Raw genomic sequence first — 22,152 nt, forward strand, 5'->3', positions numbered from 1 at the left:
AGCAACTGACAGATCCTGGGATATTCACTGTAGCCATTGATCACAAAATGGAATGGGAAGCAGATTTTTTTTTTACTGCACTATTATCTCTTCACAGACCATTGAAGGTAAACTTCATCTACTGGTTTGCAGTTGTACAAAGACGTATTTAAAACTTAAGAAACTAAGAGCTAGACTATGAAGGCATGTGTTCTTAGAAACACTTTTAATAAAAAAGGAATGCACATGTACAAGTGAAAATTTCCATGTTAGAAATGTTCCATTGACTTTGCACTAATTCCAGGAGACCTAAGGCCAGGTGAAGAGTCAGTCTCCTGGCCAGAAGCCCAGCATGACTTTTCAGATGTGGTGAACTAACATTCAGCAGTCTCATTCACACAGCTTTCCTCACTTGAACACCAGAGGAATAATTCTTCTCCAGGCTAAACAAAGTAGTAAGGGAGGACTTGGGCTGGAGGGTGGAGGAAGACTCAACACTAGGTAAAGAAGAGGCTCCTGTTGACAGTTGTTTCAGTCCTCAAGCTTGAGTCTTAGCTTTTTTGCAGGCTGGCACTGTTGTTTCCTCCTCCTCAACCTTGCGAGGCTTCTTCACTGTGTACACCACCCCACAGGCAGTCTTCCGAGTTTCTGGAATATACAAGCAGAAGCTGCAGTACCTCAAATAAAATGACACTAATGCATTTAAGGCATGCTCAGTTCAGATGTCCATACCCCAAAGCACAGTTCAACATGTTGAACAACCAGCCAGTCAGCGTACACAGCACGCAAGCAACTGCAGGGGCAGGAGCTGGAGATTCACTGCATTATAGAATAGGGAAACTATGGGGGGATATACAATTGTGGATGTAGATTTACAGCAAACAAGGAAAAACTGAGGTCTGCAGGGACTGAAGGGCTGCAGAGACACCAACCCATAGGAAACGAGGCTTAATCAGTTCAGTAGTCACAGAAGGACACATTCTTGAAGCATTGTCAAAAGCATTTCTGAGCCAAAAATACCATTCTTAAAAAAATATTAAAAAAATGCATTCACATACTCCAGGACTCCTAAACAGACTATACTGGCACAGCTATATTGGCGGAGGATCCCCTACATACCCAATAAGTGGCTTTATGGTATTCAAGAATTTTATTTACCAAACCCTCAACATTACCATAAACTACTAGTGTGTGATGTTACCAAAATCCTCATGTTTGCCAAAGAACCTGGTGAAGCCCAATCCAACTTCATAATGACTGGTGGGAGGCTTCTCTGCAAAATTTGAAGGTAGAAGAAATTCCCTACAAATAGTCTGTTAGCAAAGAGGTTCTGAAAGAACCTTGCCAAAATATAATGACTTATTCTGGGCTAGAATTCTTTAGGGGACAGGGAAACAGCATCTGCTATTTAATTTCACAGATAAGATAGACAGATAAGATAGATGAGGGTCTTGAGAAATTCTACATAAACTTGACAAAAATTCTTTCAACACACTCTATGCCTCTATGTAGATGAGCAGCAAGCTGGAGGAGGACCCTGCTCACAGGAATGCCCTCACCAAGAGATCAAAGCTACCTGCTGCAAATTACAGCAGGTTCAAGCCCCACCTCTACTGAAAAAAGAGATACAACCCAAATCCTACTGTGCATTTGCACCTTAGAGCAACTCAAGTTGTTGGGAAGGTGACTAGAAGTCACACCTACCCAACAAACCTTGACAGAGGCTGAAATTAAGAGATGACTACTCAGAAAGTTAAACTGCCATCAGAATAAACAACAAAAATCAACAAAGAACCTGTTCTGAAACAGGGGACAGTTTCACTATGAAGCACAGCAGGCAGGTCCCTACTTTGGTTAAACCATTTATGACTCGTTAATGTGGTTAAGCGAGTGCTCCAGCACAGCACCACCAGTTCCCCCACTGATTTGCTAACATGGTTACATGGGAAAAAAAACAAAACCTTGCCACACAAGCTCCTCTTCATTCATTGCACAAGGGAGCTAAAACCCTAATCTGACTTGCTTTGTAAGGTCTCAGACCTTTTGGAAAATATGCATTAAGAGGAATTTATTTTAGCAAATGCACATGTTACTTAGAGGAGCTTACAAGTGCTCACCTCCATGAAGCATGGTGGCTCTGCAGTTGGTGGACACGGCTGCCTTTGCTTCGCTTTCCGACAGGCCAAACAGCAAACCTCTGTCAGCATTGCTCAGGATCAAAATGCACAGAAAGGAGCAAACAGAATAGGGAAGTCTCTCGGCACATAGGTTTGCTTACTCTACAAATAACCGGGAATTAGCAAAGCTGTAATTCAAAGTGACATTTTGCATAAGGTTACCCAGAGGCAGGGAACTGAGGCACCCAATTCTCCGGGCTGCAGTTCCCCAGCAGCCCTCCTGGCAACGTTGCTTTTTAGCAGGCAAGAAGCTGTACTTTTGAAAAGAAAAGTCTGTCAACGCAGGAACATTTTAGACATGAATAATCAAGCAAAAAAATCACCCCATGGAAAATTTCAGTTTTGGGGAAAGGACACTGTCAGATACAAAAGCATCATGCTGAAAAGTTTCCAGCCACCTTTGGCAGGGATGACACCAGATTAGGTGTGTTAATTTGGGTTGAGCCTGACTGCTCATTTTAAGAGGGAAGAAAATGTTACGCATAAAATCCTTCCGGGCCGCACAACCTCCCACACAGTTCTCATGACTCAGAGCACGCTCCTTCCCTTCGAGGGACAGTCCAGAGATGTGCTTGTGGGGTGGGGAGAGCCATAAAAATGCATCTGAATTCCTAAAAGAAGGGAAGGAAAGACACTCTCCTTGGTTTCCAGAACACAACCACTTATTTAACGTTACATATGTAACTAAGGACTGGAAAATTTGGAAGTAATCAGCACTCAGATAGGAACTTCTTGTAATTTTACATAAATACAATTTTATAGCTTTTGCTACCAAATATGTGGCACTTTGGAGATCCTAAGTAATAATTTCTTGTTTGGTTTGCAGGGTCCATAGACTTGTATGTTTTTTATTCATTTCTCCATTTTCATCCACACAACATCTATGTATATCACAACAAAACATACCTGTAGCTGAACACAGATATTACTATCTGCAGTGACTACTCACACCACCCCATGACCAAGATCTGTTGCTACTTCCACACACACAGAGAGCCCTGATTCATTGAAGTGGTCACCAACAAGTATCACTGTATAAAGTTCAAGGACTGTAAAGGATGAAAGAATTTCAAAACCACTTTGAACTTTCAAGTGTTACTACTAACTGCTGTCTTTGACTGGTGAAAAGGATACAGATTAGCCACGTCATAAGGCCCTCGTAGTTCTAGAGGCTAAAAAAAGACAAAGAAGTTTGAATATGTGCATGCCCTTGCTTGCAGGCTGACAGAGTGAGCAAGCAGGACAAGGCTATCAGGAAGGCAAGATTAAATTCTACATTAGAGCAAGTTGCTGAAGATACACTAGGAAATCAAACAAATACCACTGTTTTGGCAGAGTCCCCAGCTGGGAAAAAACTGTCATGGAAAATACTGCAGCAGCAACAAAAACCCCCCAGAAGCCTCAACAAAACAACAAAAAGAAAATCCCCAAACCCATAATACAATTCTTTGGTAAAGCAGATTGATTAAAAAACTCCTAAAGCTGGCAATCATATTTAAACTTACAATTTTTATATGTTTAGTTTTTAATTAAAGCTGTATTTTAAGCCACAGATAAATCTTCAAATTGTTCTGACTTCAAAAAAAAAAATCTAGGACTTACCCTTTCAGCTGCACTAGATATAACTATGTTCTGGAAAACAAAAGAAGACAAACATTTATCTGTCAGACAGCATCAAGAAATGAAAAAAAAAATAATCAGAAAACAGCAAAGACTTTATGAGCATTAACTAAGTTCAGGCTCAGAGCTCAATTAAACATCAGAGTATCTGAGGCCCTCAGATGAAGTGAACTCTAGCAGGGTGGGATCTTAATTCGAGGACATGATTAAACTCAGTTACTGCCCTGTCCCCTACACAGAGAGGGGCACTGGCACAAGCCTCCCTTGCAATTATAAACCTCTCACAGAGACATAGGAGTTGAGTAAGTACAGCACCTTTAAGAGGGACAGGCTAAGCAGTATAAATGTCAAGAGTGGTGGCATTAAGCAAGTACCTATCAGCCTGTATCACTCATAGTGGACTTCAAAGGGACCCTAAGGGTAAAGAAAAAAATGCAGAGCTGCAGACATGGTGTTAAAAAGTGCCCCCTTTATTTACACCAGCTGAAAGATGCCCCATACAAACAACAACGCACTCTGAGATGTAAAGGACATGGATTTAGGAGTCCAGGATCCCCCAAAAGCAGCTTACAGATAGTGCCTTTAGACAGTTTGGTGCTCCTGAATTTTCAGCCTACTCTGTTGCAGTACAACTTGATGCTAAGCTCAGCATTCACGTTGGACTTAATCAGATGCACGGTGGTTCAGGAAACCTATCTACACCTAGGCAGTGGCTGCCAATTTGTGCCATACCCTCAACACTGGCACCCCTACGAAAATTGCCAGGCTGAAAGAAATCCTTCTCACTTCACTCCTAAAAGGTTTCTGCAAAACAGGTATGTCAGTACACAGGGGCTGGCAGACACCACAGCTCAGCTACCAGAGCTTTTCTAAAGTTAAACCTCCAAGGATGCTCACCCAGGGGGAGACTGTTTTCTACAGGTGGAAACTCTGCAGCAGCAAAACTGCTTTGCACCTCTTATTACACTGAATAAAAAGCTTTGGGAATTCTTGCCTGAGTGGGTAGGAATGAGAATTGTACTGAGGCAGCAAAAGGCTTTCCCTCTCTGACGTCAGTACCACCAACACATCATGCCACCTCCACTTTCAAGGTGGGGCTTTAGATCCCTTCCTCACACTGCTATGCTTGTCCTGCCACCTCCACAGCATAAAGAGAAGGGCAGACACTGGAAGAAAATGCCCTGTGTGCAACTGGAACTCAACATGTGAAAGCTACATGAAAATGACTGTATGTTCACACTGTGCCCAAGGTTTTCTTGTGTGCTGAGGAGAGGATGGGCCAGACAATTCTGCCTTACCATAAGGAAGGCCAGAAGCGATACATACATCACAGTGACTTAACAGCACACGTCCTGATGGTGCCTAGGACATTTCTTTCTGCATAGTTCACCTTTAAATTGACTGCACTATGGATCCCAAGGGTGCTTCTGAGCTTCAGTGGTGCTGACTGCAAGAGTTTGTTGGGAAAATTCAAGTCTCCTGCTCCGAGCTGTAGCAACTAACGCTTGTGTCCCAGGTTCAGAGAAGCTCCCAGAGCAGCTGTGCAAGATCTTGAACCAGCACAGGATTGTGGTTCACCACTGTGCATGGGAGATATGCTCTGCCTGGTTCAAAGGCAACTGGCTTCCATTAGAGGATGGGTAAGACAGGAGAAGGAGACAAGAGCAGACAAGAAAAGCACTGCTAGCAAGCAAAAAGAGAGGTAGGCAAAGGCAAATCTACGGGAAGGGCTAAAGGGAAAAACTCAAAGGCAAAACACTATCTCCCCAGGTAAAGGAGACAGCAGCTGTTCAGAACACTGCTCCAGGCAGCACTCAGACTCAGTTACCAAAACACAGGAGGTGAGGGACTGTGGCTATGCACACCTTCTGACTAGCAAGGCAGGCAAATCCCTTCTTCATCCCCTGCACACTTTAACATGTTTTAAGGACTCCGCGCAATGCAGGCACCAGCAAATTTCTGGAAGTTTCTCTGCCCTGCTACAACAGAGGAAGAACAAAAGGATCCAAAAGGTTCTGCAAGTTCAGCAACTAAACTTTACAGAAGGCAAGACTTGGGTGCCAGGTGCCAGTGCAAGTAGTCTATGGACCAGCCATCTCCTGTCTCATTAAAAAAAAATTTAAAAAGCGCCTTTACACGACTGATGGAAGCAAACTGTCAGTAAGGGCTAACAACCAGCTCTGCTGGCTACAGATTGAAGACTGACAGGTGAAGAATAAAAGCATGCAAGCCTGAGCATCTGAACATCTCACTTGCCCTGTTTGTGACATCAACTCAACTGGTCCTCTCCAAATCAACAACCATGTGAGAAGCACATCTTGAACTGCACAGAGGAAAGAGAAGCACTGGTAAAAAACGAATGTCAAAGGAAAGGGGCCTGCTGTGTATATAATTCATGCCCAAGTCAGTATTTTGTGCAATTAACTCCCAGAGCTGGGATTCTCAGGAAAGACTGTGCAAATACTTACTTTATTCTGTAGCACCAAGGGAATTAACCTGCTTGACCCACTCTGCTGTCCTATAAAAGTTGCCATGCCTGAGGGGAACTGAGGTAATGATGGATCTACTTTTAATTTGCCTTCCAAGCTCTATATCCCACTTCAGACTAGATTTGCAGGGTAAGGCCAATTTCAGCTTCTCTGGACTAGCTGTGGCAAAGGCCATTTCCAATAAAGTTGGCAGGAGCTACAATTTCTTTTAACTTGGTATGTATTTTGATATGCTTCCCTATTAAAAAATCATGTCCTGAGAGGACCCAGCATGACAGACAGCTTAACCTGGTAGCCTGGGAGGAGGGAAGTTATGAAAGCAATGGATTACAGACATCTCAGCATTACTTCTTCCTTGGGTTTCAGTAGCATGGAAGAATGCAGTTGATCTGACTGCAGCAAAGTCTTGGCTGACAGCCAGCTAGCTGTTGGGTCTGTTTTGTACACAGGGAATTTACTAACCATTTAACAAAACAAGATTTCTACTTTTTTTCTTATCATTTTCTATCCCCCCATATTCAATATATCAATAAAAGAGCTTCTGGTCAATCAGAAATATGAAATGGGGGATTTGAAAGAAATGCATGGATTTCAGTTCTATTGCAAATCTTAGATCTCTGGAACTTTATTCTCTCCCCATCCCCTCCCATCTTTGTTTTGGGAATTGCACACCACAAAAAAACATAGGTTGTTCTGAAAAAAAGAATCTAACATCTTGACAACTTAAGAAAGCAGGCAGTGGTGAAAGGCTGGAAGTATCTGGAACTAGAATAATTGTGTCCTTGTGTTAGTAGGCAAGGATTCAGTCACAGCTTCAGATACCCTGGCATCAAACTCATTTAAAATGGCTCAGTCTGTACAACTCTAGAAGAATTTGAACTGAATTAATTACCTAGTTTTCACTTTGAGAGCTTACCTTTCCTTTGCAGATCTGCATCAGGCTGATAGCATTGGAAATTGTGTATCTTCTCATTGTGGAGTCTTTGATGGCAGGCGTGTAAAGAAGTTCAAAGTAAATGCCTCGATCTATTGCCTTCACATGAAAGAGAGTAATCAAAAATCAAAAGGAGAGAAGCCTAACAATCTAACAACTGCTGTCTATTATTGATGTAGCTTATTCTCAGTTTAACTGTTTTATATATGAAAAAATGAAGGAGGAATTTTTCCAGCAAAAGCCCAGCATAGCATGAAAGGATCATAGGGGAAAGCTCCACTGTACATCAGGTATGTGTACTTGAATCTTGGGATGACAGATAAATGAGGTTTAACAAACAGAATTACCAGCCACTTAGTTGTTTTAATTGGCTTTACACTATCACAGAGATGAGGAAACAGGTAAACACTGCTGGTCAGAAACAAGTGTTGAAACCTTGAGGACTCCACTCCTCTAGTCCCACACCCTCCTGTAAGGAAGATCACCACTTCCCACAGTACCCATGTCTTGCAGATGAAGAATTTGTCCTTGCATAAAAGCAGCAATCAAGACTCTTCTCCTGTCTCACAGCATACTCTGGTATTTGTGACAATATTAAATAACACTGAGTCACAGAAGAGGTTCCAAATAGTAATACTGATTATATTTTCAGCTGCTTTAAAACCTTTGCTATCTATCAAAGTACCTCACCAAAAGCCTAGTATTCTTGTTTTTGCAAACAGAGAAAGGTTAAGCAACTTGCTATGGGGCACAGTGCACTAGTGATAAAGACACAATTTAGAGCTGGGAGTTCTTTGGTCCATGGCCTATAATACATTTGCCTGAAGTGATACTCTATGCTTAATACTCATTAAAATATGCTGCAATGCTAATATTGTAAGAGAGTCCAGTAACTGAATACAGATGGAATTAATCCAGCTCCCATCCATGCATGACCTCTGCATGCAAGCACAACAGAAGCTATGTATACATCAAATGGTTCACACAGAACTGGTCTGACATCTGCAAACAAGAGAAGCCGGACTTTATCAAAACCAAAACAGGTGATGGCAATACACCAATTTCCAGTCAAGCAGATTTTTAACCTCATCCCCACCACTTCAGCTGCCTGCCAATCTGTCTGTCTGGCATTGTAACAACCAAAACTGACTGCCCTGGGATGCACAAAACCAGTCCAACAGACAGAATGCCTTGCAGCTGGGAGTGTGAAAGATGAGAAGTAGCTTGTAAGGAAAATGTCTCCCAACACAGGGCTCCAAGAGCCACACAGCTCCTTACCTGGGTCATCTTCTGGAGTTTTAGGCAGCTAAGGTACTCTCAAACAACATTTCATACAAAATTGTTATTCCAGGTGGAATGTTAAAGTTCTCAGTTTATAATAAAATCTGATGTAATATTTTTATTCTGTTTCAGAATTAATTCTAGCTAATTTTTAATTTTTATTCTAGGTCAAACTTTCTGAGAAAAGGAAGTAGGATTACTAGCCAATTCCAAATTTAAATTTTTAAGCACTAAGGACTACATCAGCCAAAAATACCCATGTGGAATGAACCTGGACATATATTCAGAGGAAACAACTAGTTCACCTAAGAGCATGTTCAGATTAAACTTTCTGGCAAGTCACCAAAGTAGGCAGAACTGAATTAAAAAAATATTGGATCCACGCTGACAGTCATCTTGTGTCCCACAGCAGATATTTAGCAATTTCACATTTGGTTCAATTACCCAGACATTCTTTTGTCCAAGTATGGATTCAACACAGTTGTCTTCCAAGTAACCAGCACATCATCCTTCTCCTAAATTAACACTGTCATTCATGTTTCTTGTCTTTCAAATCACGGGGCTGTTTATCTATTCTGACACAGCTGTACCACTTCTGGTTTGGGAAGCAGCTTAGTCAGCAATCACACCACATCTCATTGCAAGGCAGAGCAGTGGCCTTAAGGCTTCGTTTCCATTCCTTGGGAACACCACTTCTGCCTTCTTAAGTGGGGGACAGGAGGAGAAAAAGCAAGAATATACATCACTGTGTATTAAATGCTGCAGTGGAGGCCCTGAAGTGAGGGACATCTGGAACACCACCATATATTATGCAAGAAAATAAAAGAACTGCTTGGATGGGAATGGTGGGAGGAAAGGAGTAGGGAATTCAACACAAATTCTGTATTTAATGTCAGTTCAGTCTAACGGCAAAAAACCAATTAGATGTAAATTTACCATATTCACAGGGGGCCTTCGGAAGTAGAATGGCAGCTTTTCTGTGACATTTATGCATACCAGATCCACATCTAGAGTTGTGCAAGCGATCTGCAGCAAAGAGACAGGAACAGGTTATTAGATATGCCAAAGAAAATGCATAACCAACTTCAGGTGCATTAATGTTCTCTTTCATTTCTTAATGCAACAAACGCCTCTCCAAGGTCAGTTCAGTCTTAAAATTAAGACGTACTATGCCATCCAGGTATGCCAGTAGAACAGCAGAGCTACAAATGCACAGCCTGAGCATCTGAGGCTTAAACCTCAAGTCTTCCCTCACTCAGAGAGCTACTTTTCCAATAAATTAATGACCAACCCCAAAGCAAGGCTTACTGCTTTGTTTTTATCTGACAGAGGACATGCAGAAGCAATGCTGGCTTTTGACAAAAGAACTCACAGGTTTAACCTGTAACAGGAACAACCCCAGTTTACAAAGGGAACAACCCAGGAACAGCCCCCTACCCTATCATGCTCTACTTCCAGTGCAACACCTGTTTGTTTTCAGGATTAGTTATTTTTACCAAAAGCAACAAAAACTGAAAGAAAAGCAGAATTTTAGACAGTGACTGGTGGTGTTGCATGTCCAGTACTGGAGACCGATCCACAGAGCCTCTCTTTCTTGGCTAGGTGGAGAATGTGCAGCTTTTTCTGAGAGCCACACCTCTGGTGGGGCCTGAAGATGGCACTGAAGGCTACAGTTTAAAAGTTTAGCTTTAAATTCATACCACAATTTACAGGTTGTATTAAGAGATGGAGGGAACGAACAACGGGTGGAGACTCATCACACTGAGATACAGGGAAAATCAACTGCACATAAAAGGGAGCCCTTAGTTTACATTGACCACATGCACACAAGGTATGCAGGAATTATATGTGCCTACCCAATAAAGATGATTACACGGGGCCAGACTAATGTCTGCAAACAGCGTTGTAACAAAGAAAATAAAATAGGCTGAGGAAGTTGAAAAGGAATTTTCTGTGTGTAGGGGAACTCTCTGCTTTCAGAAACCTGCCAGCAACTGCTCCAAATACACCTGGGCCAGGTGCCAACCATTCATCCCTCCTCCCACCGGCATGAAAGCAGTGGGGGTTGCGGGCAGTCCCAGGGCTGGGCTGCTCTGATGCAAGGCAGCCTATTGCTTTGCAAACTACTCTTCTACCAGTCTGTTCGCAGGGAATTTGGATGGAGATGAGAGCAGACACCCAGCTTTAGGAATGTTTCTTAGCTGTTGATAGTGCTCCCTCCTAGACAAGACAGCCACAGCACACATGCAGTCAAACCACAAGGGTTTTGAAGTTAAAATATCTCTACCAGGCCGTTCAGACTAAAGTTTATCAACTCTGTTAGACAGGACACTGTTGGAATCTATTGCATAGAATTAAACTTGCACGTGGAAGTTCAGCCCTACTACAGCCAGTCTTCCTCCCTGTCTTACATGAAACACAAACTACCAGACAGAGGTGATTTACAGGAACATGCACAGAACAAATAGCTGTGAATCATGTTCTTGAAAGGATGTCAGTGAGGCTATAGAAAATACAGGAAGAGATAATGCTAAAAATTAAGGAAAGCAAAAACAGACATCAGAAGCATTCAAGCTTCCCTATGTTGTGAGAAATCAAGCCTTACTAATCAGCTCCAGAAACACTGGAAAAGTCTTTTCCAGTTTGCAAATTAAGCACAGTTGGAGAGAGAGTGACTCAAATGCCAGGATATCTACAGGATTCCAGTGACCAGAACATTTCAGAAAATACCACCAAGGGAAAACAAAATTAAGAGTCATACCTCCCCCTGAGGAATTCCTGCACTGCATGGAAAACTGGAGAGGAGATTTCTCCAGACATTCTTATGTTCAGCCAATCTCTGGCTCACAAGTCACACATGCAGGCAACTTAAGGTTACCCTGCCTGCTGAAAGGATCTGAAGTGCAACAACTTCATACAGAAAATGACATGCAGTGGTTGCATAGCCCAGCACCTGCCTAGCCACACTGTGGGCAAGAGCCCCATCTGCTGGGAAACTCTAGACAGCCCTAAATAAATAAATTTGCCACTGTTTGGATGCTCTGAAGTAAGCTTTGGCAATATTTTAGGAAAAAACATTGAAATTTGGCTTTGCACTACATCCTGAAACTTACACGAGCAAGTTTTTTTAGATACTGGTGATCAGCTAATTGCTTACAAACAGCAAACAGAGCTAACTAATACAATTAACATTCAGAAATCTTAAAAAGCAAAAGTTTTGAAAAGCAACAGGTACAGTCCTTATTACTGGCACAGAGTGGGTGTTCCTGCTGCAGCCCAAAACAATCCTTCTGGGAGACTTAAAGAAGAAGCCTGTTCTACAATTGGCAAATATAGCTTCCTCATACCCTTGAGGTAATGCTGAATTACCAAAAGCCAATTTTAAAATATGAAGTTGATTTGTGACCCACTCTAGATGGCTTTATTCTTAATGGAGAAACATCCATGAGTCATAAGAGCCAAATGTAGGTGCTGAAACCCCATATGTAATGTCACTTGTGTCAGACTCCCTGTCGATACCTCTACAAAACTGACATAGCTCTCCACAGACAGTTTAGAAAACCTAAAATCTTAAAACAAAAGCCACACATTCAAACCTGCCCTGAATGTGAACATGTAAGGATGAAGTCTTTCACCTCATGTGGTTTGCAAGGAACATGTTTGGGTTCCATCCCCAGCTCAAAGTGTTGCCAGCATGGAAGCAATGAAGATGGTCCCACTGACAATCCTGCTTCTGTCCTAACACACTGCACGGAGTCTCAGCTTAACCAGTCTCTATCTGCACTAGCCTGCCCAGAGCACAGCCATCCACTTTGTGCCACAATGACCCACATGGCTGAATCAGAGTACAAAAGCGGATCTGCCTGAAAAATAACTTGGCAAAAACTCTGGTTACTGTTCAGCCAAAAGCAGGTTCCTCAAAGCAAACTGCCAGGCAGCTAGGCATACAAGCAGCCTCATCAGCAGAGCAGTCAGGGACCTGCAGAAATGAGTGTTTTTCATGCAGAAATGTTTATGACAACTTAAGCACCGCCACAGCTGGATGTCCAACTACAGCAGGACTCATGATATGGCTGAAAATAAACAATAATCACCCTTAAATGAGAGCACATCTTTCCCCTAAAAACAACACAGCATACTCCTGCTGATTATCTAACTTCAGGCACTTGTTTAAACATATGATAACTGATTGAGCTTACTTAAGAAGTGAGATTTTATGCTGTTGCCAGAGATCAAAAGAGAGAGGTGGAGAGTGGCCCTTAAAAGTATTTTACAACCGTTTGCCTCCATCACACCCCCAAGAGTCCAAAAATCTTGCACGGGAAATAAAATTCAGAAATTAGTTTTATTAAGCTGTAACTGTTATAATTAATGCTTGAATTCTTCTACTGAAAGATTCTTTAAAGTTCGCCTTCTTCTACAGCCTCTTGCTTTGTACTTTACTTGGACAAGTCTCCAAAAAGGAGGGGAAATAATTTAGAAAAACAAAACAGAAGAATATAATTTTTAAGTGGTAAAACAGGTACTCAACAGTACTGGAAAGTGGCTTTAACTTTTTTAGAAAAGCCAACCACCAGACTCAGTTTTAAACTGACAAGTTCCCTTTGAAAGTAAATTCTCCAAAGAGACTCACAGCTGGTTTTGGTGTCCCTGTGCCTCCTTAACACTGCCTCACACAACAAGCACGCCTGCTTCCTGACTGCCAAGGCTAACAGAGATGGGATGCTTCCATCTACTCTCACAGTTCAGACTTAACTATATTTATGAGCTTACAACAGGTCAAACATCACAATACTGGGTTTTGTAGGAAAAAAATCTGATAAAAACATCATTTGCTTCAAAGTGCTCCACCTGATCAGAACATTGACATCAGCTGTTAACAAGTATTTGAGAACAATTTAAATAAAAATATGAGGGAAATGGAGGTGAACATCTATCACCCAACAAGCCAAGCTGAGATCTTTCTGTCTCAGACAGTGTTTTAAAACTAGGATTTTTTCTGGTATGAAAGTTGTATTGAAGACATACCAGCTATGAATAAAGGCTGGAAAACAATACAATGCTTGGTGCTTTTAGTAATGGTTAAAGAGTTACTGCACATCACTGTATTTAGAAGTATCAACTCTCACTAATGTCTTCTCCAGTCAAACACCAGAAATAAAACAAACCAGTTCACTGTCAAACACACTGGCAACACCTTGTTTTTCTAACATGACAGAAATGACAGAGTATTGGGGGGCTTGTTCAAAATATTTGCATTTCTATTAAAATAAACCAACGTGAGAAACAATGCTGTTGAGCTACAGTCACAAATTAGTCCTAACTAAGGTTTGAAAATTATTCACCCCCACTATTTTCTCTCATACTGGGAGCGCTACCACTGCTACAAACATCAGCACCTGTTCAGTAACACCTTCAAAGACTCACCAATTTTTTGGAGGTAGTTTTCAGTTGCAAGTTTACTCTGAACAGTCAGGATAAAATCTGAGTGAGAAAATGACCGTCTGCCCTTCAAGTGTTTCCCCTGAGGCTGTTCTACTTTTGTACAGGCTCAATGGTTTTCTCAGCAGGCAAAGTAACAGATGTATCATGAAATCACAGAAGTGAAGCTTCTCTCATTCAACTTGAGCATCCAAAACACTCAAAACAAAAACAGAAATCTCAGTCTGACAATGAAGCAAGGGCTATTGGGCTTAATCAGGCATATTTACTTTTGGAAATTTTAGTTTATCTGTTCATAAGATGCTGTGACAACCAGAACTGGCTCTGTCTTGTAAGCTCCTGCTCCTCTTTTGATTTAAAATAAAGAAGGAAAAAGAAAAAGAAGAAAGATATCAGCTATTCTTTTGGACAAACTTTCAGGAGAGGACCTAGGACTAAAAGGAAGAAGGTAACTCTCAGAACCACATTAGTTCCACTTTAAAATCCTCCTCAGCATTTCAGAAACCTGGAACAATTAATGCTAACAGAAGATCACAAGTGTGTTTTGGGGAAGTCAGAGTTTGAGAAATTAAAGTTCAAGAGAGAATTTTTCTACATGATGATAAAACACATATATCAGGGGGAAAAAAAGATGTTTTCTCTCCTCATTAGAGTACAAGACACACAAAGGCAACCACAGTGCAGAGGCAGACAAGTCCATTCATCAGGTAGAACAGGTAGATGTTTCAGGCTCTGACCTGTCACCTCAAGGCCTTGCAGCCTCCTGCAATCCCTCCCAACCTGCTCAGACTATTAACTGACCAGGCAGCCTATAATGCTTAATTAGCCCCATAAGGTCCTTATAAAATAGGAAATAAAATCAAAACAAAGCATGTACTTAAACTAGCTCAAGGCACTAAAAGTTATTGAATAAGCATTACGGATCAGATGATTGTACTTACATGGAACAGTTTCTCAGTCTTTGGAAATACTGCTATGATGTCATATAACCTTATATTTGCAGATGTTGATCTCTACAAAAGGAGTAAAAAATTACTACCTTTAATTCTGGCAGATATCAAATCTATGCACAATGATTAAAACCAAAATAACGAGAAGAAAATTTCTTTTTTCCTAGTACTAAAAGAAAGGCAATAATCATCCAACTACACAGTAGGTCTCTACTGTGAAGTCATTCATTCTCAATTTGAGCCTTATTGCCACCCACCTACTAAGGCACTTAAACCTTTTGCTTCAATCATGTAACACTAAAACACAACCAGACACAAGGCTTGCTCATGGTCTTCCAGTTTATGCACAGAAGTCCAGAAATTTTAGAAAAGAACCAAGGAACAGAACTACTGTTCTTTACTGACACATGATCAGCAGAAGCCACATCCAGTCTTGTAAGTCTGCACCTCTTCGTGATCACATTATTTGTTAAAGATGCAATCTGAGAAATCACTGCTGAGTGCCCTATAAAATCTAGGGAGTTCTCCCCATAAAATTTCCAAAATTTTATTCATTCACTGAGAAAAAGAAACAAAAATTGGAAAATTGATTACTAAATATACTTACCAAGAGATTACAGTGGGAAGGATCAGAAACAACAAGTGTTAGCCGGGTTAAGACTTTAATTCTTTTAGATGTCCCCTACAGAACAAGAAATAATATAAAAGACTTAAAAACCACCAAAGAAAAAAATTTGTGGTGATTTCCACCCAGCCTGGTATAAAAAGAAAACGGTGCCTTGCTTATAGTCTTACTATACTAGTTTTCCAAAGTCTGTATTTACACTTCCCTAATTTATATTATCTCTTTGGTATTATACTTGTCCTTACAAAGAATGACATTGTGTTTCTCTGAGTAAGGGTCAACAGAAAGAAAAAAGAAAGAAATAAAGAAAAAAAATCACGCAGAAAAACTGAGTATGTTTTATTACTGCTATAATTCCCCAGGTAGGCCACTGCAAGTTCCTGAATTAATATCAATGACCTGAAATAGTCTTGTATTTTATTATATCCAAATTTTGCTCCATCAAAACCAGGAAGTTATTTCCAAAACCAGGAAGTTATTTCCAAAACCAGGAAGTTATTTCCAAAACCAGGAAGTTATTTCCAAAACTCAAATTTCAAGAACTGTACTGTAATTATTCAACTACAAGCAGATTCAAAATTCACATAAAGCAATCTTTAAAAATTTCTACAATAATGAATAGAGACTAATGTGAGTGTAACATTCTTCCAAAGCTTGGTGTTTTTAACCATCAAATAACGGACAAATTTCTCTTTTCTGATTAACATCTAATATACAAAATCACATATACAAACACACCAAGGCAAAAAAATGTATCTCAGAATAATAATACACAGATAGAATGTAACTAGACATACTTGTACAATAGGCAAAGATGGAAACAACTCTGAAGGAGATACTGGCTTGATGATTTCCTTAAAAGAGAATAGAACAAAGTTATTAAAAATGTGATGGGTTAGGTTTACAACTAAACAAAAGCTGTGTTCCGCTCATGAGAAGAAATTTACCATGTTAACAAAACTATTTCCCTGGGACAGTACACAAACCATACTAAAAATTAACCCAAGGGCAATAATACTAAATTATAAAATGGGAGTTTCTTACAAATACAGATCTTTCTACTTGTGTCTAGATATGCATTCTGCAGATAAAGCTATATGGGAACATGCAATAAAGCAGTAGGTTTACTAGAGAAAATACGCTAAAAAATAATCCCAAGAAAAATTACCTGTTTCTTTTCTTTAAAATCGATGACATGATTAAGAGCAACTGCAGAATATCCCACTGAAAAACACACAATAAGAGTGTTTTGTCCAGTAAACTAATGGAAACAAATCCAATCAAAAAACTGTTAAACAGTCATTACTTAAAGGTCTTAAAATTAATAAATCGGGTGCATATTTAGCTTTCACGTTATTTTTTTTAAAAGGTTGGTTCACCCAAGAAAGTGTTTTAAAATAAAAAAACCAAACTGTTTGCCTTTTAACATATCCCCGCCTGACAACTTTTACTCAATGGCAGAACTTTACGAACACGAATACTTGGGGTTGAGGTCCTCAAAGATCTGGCCGAGTTTGGCCCCGTTTATTACTTTCTTTACGGAAAATTGTTAAGTACATTCAGGACAGTTGTTAAAACTGCAGGCGACGCAGAGCTGGGAGAGACACAACTATGGGAGAAGGCAAATATGAGGACTCAAAATGATGCCGACGAAACTGAAAGGTGTCGTTCAGAAGGACTCTAAAGAAGATGGTACATTTAACAGGGGCATTTAAATCACCTCCAAACAGTGGGCAGGCAGCACCTGGCTGTACAACAGTTCTGCAGGAAAAGAGCCGGGTCATAAGAAACTGCAGCCGGAAAAACTTGTCCGCGTTGGGAAAAACACAACTGTTACGCTGGGATAAGCGGACACAGAGCCTGCGAAGCACACCACGAGCTTCCCCCGCTGCTCAGAGCCGGGCACTTGCAGAAAACTGCAGGCTGGGCAGGGAGAGCGGGAGGCGCCGGGGAACACGCGCCCGCGTGGGAGAGGGGTCGGCCGGCGCGGAGGGAAGGAAAGGCTCACCCCGGAGAGCTCGGCTGCGCCCACCCCAGCCCGCAGGCTCCGGCTGTGCTCCCTGAGCCCTGTGCTCCCCGAGCCCGGCGCTCCCCGAGCCCGGCGCTCCCCGAGCCCGGCGCTCCCCGAGCCCGGCGCTCCCCGAGCCCGGCGCTCCCCGAGCCCGGCGCTCCCCGGGCCCGGCGCTCCCCGAGCCCGGCTCTCCCCGGGCCCCCCACCCAGCCCCGGGCGGCCCCTCCGCCCGGACTCACAGTGCGCCGCGGCCTCCAGCAGGCTCTGCAGGGACTTCTTGTCGGGCCCCTGCGGCAGGTTCAGGTCGGCGAACCCGGCCATGCTCACGCCGGAGCGGGCGGGCCGATGCCGGGCACGGCGGCGGCGCACGGCGGCGGCACCGCCCCCCGGCCGCCCGCGGCAGCCTGGGCCGTGTAGTCCCGGGCCGTGCCGGGGCCGTGGGCCCGCCGGGCTGGCGGCACCCTCAGCATCGCAGCAGCCAAGGGAACGGGGGGTTCATGTGGCCGTGGGAGCGCTCCGGCCGGAGGTGCCCCGACACGGGGCTGCGATGGGCGGGGGAAAGCCTGTGGGTTGAATTGCTCGGGTCGCAGGCGGGGTCTCTGCGGCCGGAGCGGCGCCGGCCGGGGCTCCCCGCGCTCCTCAGAGCCGCCGTGTGCCCACCAGGTGGAGCGGTAGCTTTGTGCAATGGAGCGTTTATCGCCTGTTAAACTGGTTGAGCTCCATCTGAACATTGTCAATAAAAAATAAAAGTAATCCTTTCTAGCTGCTGCAAGATGTTCTCTTTCCTACGTTAATTGAAACACGTGAAACAAATATCCCCTCATGCAGAAGGACTGAGGGAATCTCTAATCAGATGCAAGTTCACTGTGTAGCACTGCTACAAAAAGCACAAATGTTATTCTACCATTGACAACACAGAATATGTAAAATACAAATGGCAATTCCCACTAGATTTTTTTTATTTGTTTGTTTGGTGACTTAGAGCAGGTCTGTGATTCCCATCTGACTTCAGCTGGCCAGGCCAGGGGATGCCTAGCTTTCTCTTTCTTCAAACTGGGCTAAATGCACACCAGGGAAAGTCTACAGGGTATCTGGACCCCTGAATTCTTAATAAGGCAAAAATGCCTGTAACCCAGGTGAAGGCATTGATGCTGTCAAACCCTAGTACATCCCTCTGTATGGGGTCTGTCCCTGATGCAGCTTGTGCCAGCTGTGCACAAGGGACTCGCAAGGAGCTGCAACTCATTTCTACCAAAGTGATCGCACGGTTTACAAAGGATGGCTGAGAAACAACAGTGGCTTCTTGGCATATTTCTAGCATTGCTGTCTGATGAGTTACAAAGACCTGGGATGGTGGTAGCAGAGAAGCTACTTATGGGCTGAAGACACTGCACAAGGAGTCTGGAGCAGCTTTGAGGGTCAGTAGAAAACAGCCTGCCACATGTCTATGACAGGAAAAAAACCACATCACTCTGAAAGGGAAAATAAGCCAAACCAGCTGGTAAACCATCTTTGTTCTTGAGACACCTATAGCAGCATTTTGCTCTTGACAATACTGGGACAAGATATTTCAGTAAGGAGCTCTCTTGTGATTTATCTCTATCTGTAAAGTGTTCGCCTATTACAATCAGATCAGCCACTACTGCTTCTTTGCCAGTCATTTGAACAAGCAGGACAGCCTGAGTGGTATTGCCAAAGTTTTTCTTTGATATGTGTAAAAATGGAAGAGCTCGAGGTATTACTCCAGGTTTTCTTTGACTCAGTGTACAATGGAACTTGATTTAATTTGTCTTAATGAATGTAAAAAGCAATCTGTAAACATGTACCAGTTATTTTTACCACAGCAGTGTTCAGAGACACCAAACAGGATTAAGCAGCTTTTGTTTCTGGCAATATACAGCTAAAACAAAGTTTTCCTTGAGGCATTAAAATGGAGAACCTTTAAACAGATCTTCGTATGGAAGACTTGCAGAACATATTATTACAGCAACCATTATTTGCTGTAATGATGTAAGAATCTGAGTATGAAGCACTTCCAGCATGAGGTATCATGAATCATGTTCTCAGACTGGTGCACAACCTTATTTCCTATGATATTACTTAGATATTGCTGCTTTTATTTAAGCCAGCCCCAGTGATCTACTTAGAACCTCCTAATGATCCTCACTGTTAAGCCACAAGCTTCTAACGTACTTTTTTCCATCAGTGTCCTGAAGTCCTCCTTGGTGAAGACAGATCTCCTCACTCCAGGTGTTTTCTTTCTCAATACACCCACATCTCAAGACATCCTTTCAGTAAATTTTGATGCAGAAACCCTAATGATTCTTCTAACAGGTTTTGAATGGGCAGCCCATGGTAGCAACTGTTAGGGGTTTTTTTGCTTTAGTTCTGCATTTAGCACTTTCAGGGAGCTAAGAGATTATTTAGTACTATCTGTCTTAGCAACTCAGTAACAGGAATGTCACAGTCACTTTTATCATAACCACATAACCTCAAAAAGCTCCTTTGTAAAGGTGCAGACTGAATCTTCAGGGTTGGGAGCTCTCATTTTCTGAGTGATACAGAATTTTTAGCATAAGTGTCATCTTAATTGTTTGTTTTCTTTTCAGATCCCAGCTTCCTATTGTTAGCATTTGTTGGTTCTAAAAAAAGGGAAGACATCATTTCATATTTAAGTTGCACGGATGCAAGTATTTAGTTTGACAATGACAAGAAATGCCAAAGGTGAGAAAGTTTACCTCTCTGTTTTACTCTGACAGAGTGATAATGACTTATCTTCACAAAGACAAGAAAAGGCAGAAAAGAAAACTGCAGCTGCAACATCTTTGCTAGAACTTAGACAAGAGTCTTATTTGTTAAACAGCACATGCAGGGAATAAAAATCAAGGTTTCAGTAATCATTGTCCATAGAATTCTCTGATAAAATATTCTAAATATTTTGACAACATATTTCCCCAAGGCAGAAGAAATGTATACCTATATTTTATTTGTTGTTCCCAACAGCAAGTGATATATATATATATATATATATTGGTTTCTAAGAAAAGATGAAAACAAAAGGAAACAAAAAAAATTGCAAGACAAATGAAAACAACAGTTTAGAGAGATAAACTGGCTCAGGCAAGAAGGATAAAAAAGGGGATGATAGGAAAAAGAGCAAGAAAAATTTCTGATCTGTTTATTTTTTTCATTGCTCACTTGTGTTACCTTCCTGCCATGTATCCAAAATTGAATGGTTTAAGAAGGGTAATGTAGCAGTGCCTTCAAGCTCTTATGCTAAGATGAGCAGGGCTGTTTTCTACAGGCAGCTGTGTGAGGAAAAGTGTTACCATGCCAGGTTGTCAGCGTTTCCTCCTCCACTGCTGAAGCTCTTGCACTGCATTCCTTGACCCATTTCAGTCAGGATCCTCCAAGCTAACACAGACCTTCTGTCTCAACAGACTCTGCAAGCATTAAGTCCTCTAGGGAGGGATGAAGTATCCAGGATCTAGTGCAAGTTCTTCAACACAAACGCTTTGATAGATACAGTCTGGCCTCACTAAATCAACATGTGCCTGGGAAATTTTGTTTCCTTAGCCAGTTCTGATGACCTATCTTACCTTATCTCACTAACATGGGCACAACAAATTGATACCAATACCCACTGTTATATCATACACTTAATATGAATGACAAATGCTGTAGATGTTATGTTATTTAGAACTATTTCTGGAGAAGGAGACAAAATAAAACAAATAAGTTAATTGGTTTTGGAGAGGAAAAAAATCAAAGTAAAAAGTTCTCTTGCTTTTTTTTTCTTTTAATCTGAAACATTTCTATATAGTAACAGTGAAATATCACAGTTGATATTTGCAAATAAAGTACATTATCACATGTGAACAAAATAGTTTACCTTCAGTAAGTGAAGAAAGAATGAGTGACAAGGGCCTTAGCACAGACTTGGAGGTATACAGACATATTAAGAAGCTTTTATGCATAGAAAGCCTAAATCACTCAAAAGGACAGGACTTGACTAAGCTCAGCCAGCAAAAAAATAATTTGATTATATTTATTGAAGCCTAATGGAAGGTGAAAAAGTAATTTCTTGGGGAGAGAACAAATGTCAACTTGTTATTCTTAACACCTAATTGGACATTTATTTCACTTCTGTATGCTGTCTGGAACAACATGTTAGAATTTGTAAATAGGATCACTGAAGACAAAAGCAGGATGTACCCTTGGAAACATCAAGCCCTACCTTCATGTATCATTGTTTTAAGTATCTAGACTAGCTGTCATCTCATGGAATGATGGATGCTCTCTACTTTCACAGACACTGAGGATGTCAAAGCCTCTAAAGCCCTCAGGGAAAGCATCTCCCCAGATTCAACCCAGCCCTGGAAACTGAAATGTTATTTTAGATGTGTCCTAGAGAAAAGCTTTCAAGAAACATATTTTAGAGAGTTATCAGGTGCTTCATCTTGCCAAGGTTTCACGTTTTCTCTGCAATATTACATAAATCCCTTTTTATAATGGTACATAAATTGACTTAAATTTATTTGTTTCTTCAAAGATAAGATTATGAGAGTAAATACAAAGAACGGTAACGTATGGCCCTTGAGAAGGAAAGACATCAGGTGATTAACTTCTAATGAACTGTATTAG

At 41.6% G+C, this 22,152-nt stretch overlaps 1 protein-coding gene across 2 annotated transcripts; it reads right to left on the bottom strand.

Annotated features, from left to right (window-relative positions):
* Window positions 1-188: 188 nt before the first annotated feature.
* RPP30 (ribonuclease P/MRP subunit p30) lies at window positions 189-17,871 on the bottom strand. Of its 2 annotated transcripts, XM_051800736.1 has the most exons (11): window positions 17,748-17,871; window positions 16,666-16,721; window positions 16,295-16,351; window positions 15,480-15,554; window positions 14,864-14,935; window positions 9,417-9,506; window positions 7,182-7,298; window positions 3,759-3,788; window positions 3,291-3,328; window positions 2,097-2,176; window positions 189-627 (listed from the first exon to the last, which is right to left on the bottom strand). In XM_051800736.1, exons 1-11 carry the CDS (start codon window positions 17,827-17,829, stop codon window positions 518-520), a joined length of 807 nt encoding a protein of 268 aa, XP_051656696.1. In that variant the 5' UTR covers window positions 17,830-17,871; the 3' UTR covers window positions 189-517. The 2 variants fall into 2 exon arrangements, with proteins under 2 accessions (XP_051656696.1, XP_051656697.1); XM_051800737.1 differs by lacking the exon at window positions 16,295-16,351.
* Between the last annotated feature and the right edge of the window lie 4,281 nt (window positions 17,872-22,152).

The sequence above is a fragment of the Manacus candei genome, unplaced genomic scaffold, assembly GCF_025592945.1.
Source record: "Manacus candei isolate 608988 ecotype Guabito, Panama unplaced genomic scaffold, ASM2559294v1 h1tg000050l, whole genome shotgun sequence".
In the NCBI taxonomy this organism is placed as follows: domain Eukaryota; kingdom Metazoa; phylum Chordata; class Aves; order Passeriformes; family Pipridae; genus Manacus; species Manacus candei.